Source organism: Rutidosis leptorrhynchoides, chromosome 4, assembly GCF_046630445.1.
Source record: "Rutidosis leptorrhynchoides isolate AG116_Rl617_1_P2 chromosome 4, CSIRO_AGI_Rlap_v1, whole genome shotgun sequence".
NCBI lineage: Eukaryota > Viridiplantae > Streptophyta > Magnoliopsida > Asterales > Asteraceae > Rutidosis > Rutidosis leptorrhynchoides.
The window spans coordinates 250,308,871-250,313,320 of record NC_092336.1 but is presented as its reverse complement, the minus strand read 5'-3'; the positions used below and the strand labels follow the sequence as shown (position 1 = coordinate 250,313,320).

At 36.5% G+C, this 4,450-nt stretch overlaps 1 protein-coding gene across 1 annotated transcript; it reads right to left on the bottom strand.

The window, feature by feature from the left end:
- Positions 1–3,423: 3,423 nt before the first annotated feature.
- LOC139841556 (uncharacterized mitochondrial protein AtMg00810-like) lies at positions 3,424–3,777 on the bottom strand. The gene has a single exon (XM_071831765.1). The coding sequence runs from the start codon at positions 3,775–3,777 to the stop codon at positions 3,424–3,426; it is 354 nt and encodes a 117-aa protein (XP_071687866.1).
- Between the last annotated feature and the right edge of the window lie 673 nt (positions 3,778–4,450).

The following is a 4,450-nucleotide window of genomic DNA, read 5'->3' as shown; positions in this document are numbered from 1 at the left end:
AAAGTTTGGTAATTCCCTTAGACGAAGTGCAAGTTGATCCTAAGCTTAATTTCATTGAAGAACCTGTTGAGATTATGGGTCACGAGGTTAAGCAACTAAAGCAAAGCAGAATTCCGCTCGTTAAGGTTAGATGGAATGCCCGTAGAGGACCAGAATTCACGTGGGAACGTGAAGATCAGATGAAACTTAAGTATCCGCAACTGTTTCCCGAGGAGACGACTACGGCGGATGAGCACTAAAATTTCGGGACAAAATTTATCATAACAGGTGGGTAATGTAACAACCCGACTTTTTTCGTTTACTATCGTTACTTGTCCGTTAAGTATTTAACGGTGGTTACTTAGACTTGTGTGTTTAATAGAATTAAATACATGCTTATTAGAGAGATTCTTGAATTAATAGGTTAAATTAATTTATGAATTTATTTCGGAAAGTAAAATAACTAGAAAACGTTACGATTAAGTTAATCGCCTTGAAAGCTTTTCAGGTTACGGAACTCAGAAAAACGACGAAATAATTATTTTCAATAATTATTAACTTTAAGAAAAACTAATTTAATTTATTATTTATTTAATGAATTAAATCCGGTGATTTTGTTTCAACGACTAGTTAACGTTCCGGAGACCCGGTACGGTTAACGGCACTCGAAACGGATCACGCGCGTACCAAGAGTTAAGCAAAAATGAGCCCGAGACCCCATAAAAGGGCCATTCGGCCGAACCCTCCCCAACACCCCTTAATTGGATTATTTTGGTCCATTACTTGCTAGTTGGGTCATAAGTGGGAAGTATTAGGCCCTAAACCTAGATATAAAAGGAAATTAGAAAGCTAGGAGCCTCATAATTCACCTAATTCAATAGACACTCTCCCTCTCCCTCACCCTCACCCTCTTGGCCGTCGGCCACCATCACACCACCACCACCTTCAAAAGTCTAAATTAGAAGAAGCCTTCAACACGAACGTCGTTCTACGCATCGTTCTCTACGCGGTAGTATAAGCAATTTGATCATTAGAGGTATAATTGTTAACCCTAGTTTTTATAAATCTGAATTTTGTTCAATTACATAGTGTAATCAAGTCTAGTGCTCAATTAATGGTGTCCAGTGTTGTTATTTATCGTTTGATTGCGTAATTAACGTTGTATGTATGAAAAACGAACTTGTTTCTTGTTGATCTGATTAAATTTACATTAGAACTGATCTTGTAAAATGTTTTAATGGAAAGATATCGAAAATTTATTAATTTTAGACTCCAATTTTGCGTGATTTCGTTATCGTATGATTAAGATATGCTTAATCGAAGATTTGACTAGGTTATGTGCATAATCAGAATTTTCCGAGTTGTATGCTTTGTGTTTTAGCTTATAAAAAGTGTACTACTGTATTACTTATGAAAATTTATGCAATTTGGACTTATGATTTGCGTCAAAAGGTTATGTAATGCTCCCGTTATGTCAAAACGAAGATTTGGTTTTTAAAGTGAGCTGAATCGGTTTTCAAAGTTTCATAAAAATTTCTAGAGTGAACTAGGAGTTGTTTGAGACTTTGATCTTATGAAATATGTTAGTATATATGTTACTTGACATGTTTCATTTGTATGCGAACTTGCAAAAATGTGATTAGCCATGAGATATATGCTCGTCTAAATGATATGTCTGTTTGATAAACAAAACTGATGAGTCTGTAAAGGTTTGTAAAACTGTAAAAATTGGATAAAGCAATGTTTCTGATTATTTTATCACTAAAATTTTGAGATGTTTTGAGATGACTCTAATTGGCAGTTTGTCAAAATCTATTTTCTATATTTGCTGAGAAATATTTCAAAACTGATGTGCGTGCTGAAACTGATTTAGTAAACCGTAATTAGACCCCTTCTGACTTCTAACTTTTATGTATCTTATGAGGCTTTGGCTGGACTTTTTGGAATTTATTTTAAGTGTAGTTATGATCTGGAGTTGTTCATAATTTAATGATTTATGTGCTATGAGCTATAGTTGAATTTTTCTACGACGTACGAATTTCTAAGGCGTGCTTTAAGGTGCAAAAGTGCAATTTGCTTAATTATGACTTGTAAAGTGATACTTGACCTAGGTTTGACTTGTTGACCATGTTTGCATAACCTACTGAGATGTTTGAATTTAGTTGACCACTTTGACCGAGTTGACTTTAGGGTTGACTTTGGCTGACTTGCTTGGATTAGTTGACTTCTACTTGTTAGTTGAGTCAGTCTGAACACTAGGACTTTGCGTACACTATGGGTTGACATGGTTTGACCTATAAGTGTATACTCAAGATGATTTACTTATTTAGGTTGCGTTGTTCAGTCGAGATAGTTCGACAACCGTACGTTTTGCTTACAAGTGCTTTTGCTAAGGTGAGTCTACAGTCCCTACTACATTTTTACAAGGTTGAGGTGCATGCTTTTTCCAAATGTTTTACATATTAGGCACAAGTAACTTACAAAGAATATACATATGAGTTCAGATCAAAAATCCCTTAGCTTGATTATGTTAGTTACTTTGTAATCTCGACTTATAGGGACGGTACCGTTAGGTTTGAAAAACCTCACCTAAACATGACATGCGTCTATTCTGTTGTTACTCGTGCACTTGATCGGTGTAGTGCCATGATAGGGTAAACTAAAGACGTGTGCTCAGCTCACGCAAAGGTTAAAGCTTTATAATCAAGTGCTCATGATAATGTATACTTTTCCTATGATATTTTCTAAGAAAATCTTGTGGCCTAACTTAAGAAATGATTTACTAAACCTGTAGTTTCACTCAATGTTTTTCGTTGACATTTTGCATGTTTTATCTCAGGTACTTAGAGGTAGTGCTTCCGCTTAACTGATGTTATTATGCTGTTTGCTGATAGAACTGGATGGCGTCCAGCATATTTTATCGTTTTATTTCAAGAACAAATATTCACATTAAAACTATTTTATTCGAGATGATTTGGGTTCATATACATTAGTCGTTTATGTCAAATGTTTTCCAGTTACATTTTCTTTAATAAATGACTTTGATTTGATAATTAATGTGAATACTTTTCGGAAACGTCTCATATAGAGGGCGTGATCGCTAAACTGTGGGACCAGGAGTTAATATTCCGTTAGTGGATTCTAACGGGGTATTACACAACCTCCGCCCTATCTTTCACTCTTAACACATTTAACAAGAACAGGAAGCGAGGTCGGTCAAATGCTTTTGTAAACAAGTCAGCCCTTTGGGTGGTAGTACCTATTTGCAGGACATCTATTAGTTTCTTTTCATAACATTCCCTAATGAAATGGTACTTGATCCCTATGTGTTTGGTCTTAGAATGATTAACAGGGTTTTTTAGTAACAGCAATAGCAGTAGTATTATCAACATATATAGGAGTGTTAAAAATTTGTAAACCGTAATCCCGAAGTTGTTGTTGAATCTAGACTACCTGAGATGTACAACTTGCAGTAGCAATATATTCAGCCTCACACGTTGATTGTACGATTGCCGTTTGTTTCTTACACTGCCAACTTATCAACCTGCTACCTAGAAACTGACAACCACCAGAGGTCGATTTGAAATCTCTCTTACAACCCCCGTAATCCGAATCACTGAATGCCGTTAAATCAAACGCATCCTTTCTTGGATTCCATAAGCCCAAACTTGGAGTTCCCTTTAGATAACGCATGATCGTCTTCGCTGCTAACATATGATTCACATTCGGTTGTGCTTGATAACAAGCGCACAAGCACGTTGCAAACATGATATCTGGGAGAGATGCCGTAAGATACATCAAAGAACCAATAATAGCTCTCTATAGAGTTGGATTGACTTTCGACCCTGTATTTTCCGTGCGTAATCCTGTGATTCACCGACAGATGACTCTTGGCAATTCAGTCATCTTCCATCTTGAACCTGCTCAAGATGTCAGCTACATACTTCGATTGATTTAGAAAAATGCCTTTTTCAGTTTGATCAACCTGCAACCCCAAAAAGAAATTAATGGCCTCTAGTGAAATCATCTTGAATCGTTTCTGCATTACATCCTGAAACTCATTAACCATTTTCTGATCGGTCGACCCAAAGATGATATCATCCACATATACCTGTACCAGCATGATATCGTTGCCCCTCTCTTTAATACATAGAGTCTGATCGATCACTCCGTGTCTAAAACCTTTCTCTATCATATAGTTTGACAGAGTAGCATACCAAGCTCTCGGGACTTGGTGAAGACCATAAAGCGCCTTTTCTAAGAGATACACCTTTTCTGGATGACGTGGATCAACAAAACCCGGCAGCTGAGTCACATACACAGTCTCTTAGAGAGTGCCATACAAGAATGCACTCTTAACATCCATCTGAAAAACTCTAAACCCTTTCCATGAAGCAAATGCCAAAAACATTCGAATTGCCTCAAGTCTAGCAACCAGAACATATACTTTGTCATAATCAATCTATGGAAT

What these genes read in the sequence shown, in the direction of transcription:
- LOC139841556 (XM_071831765.1), bottom strand. Translation starts at nt 3,777, where the DNA reads ATGTATCTTACGGCATCTCTCCCAGATATCATGTTTGCAACGTGCTTG.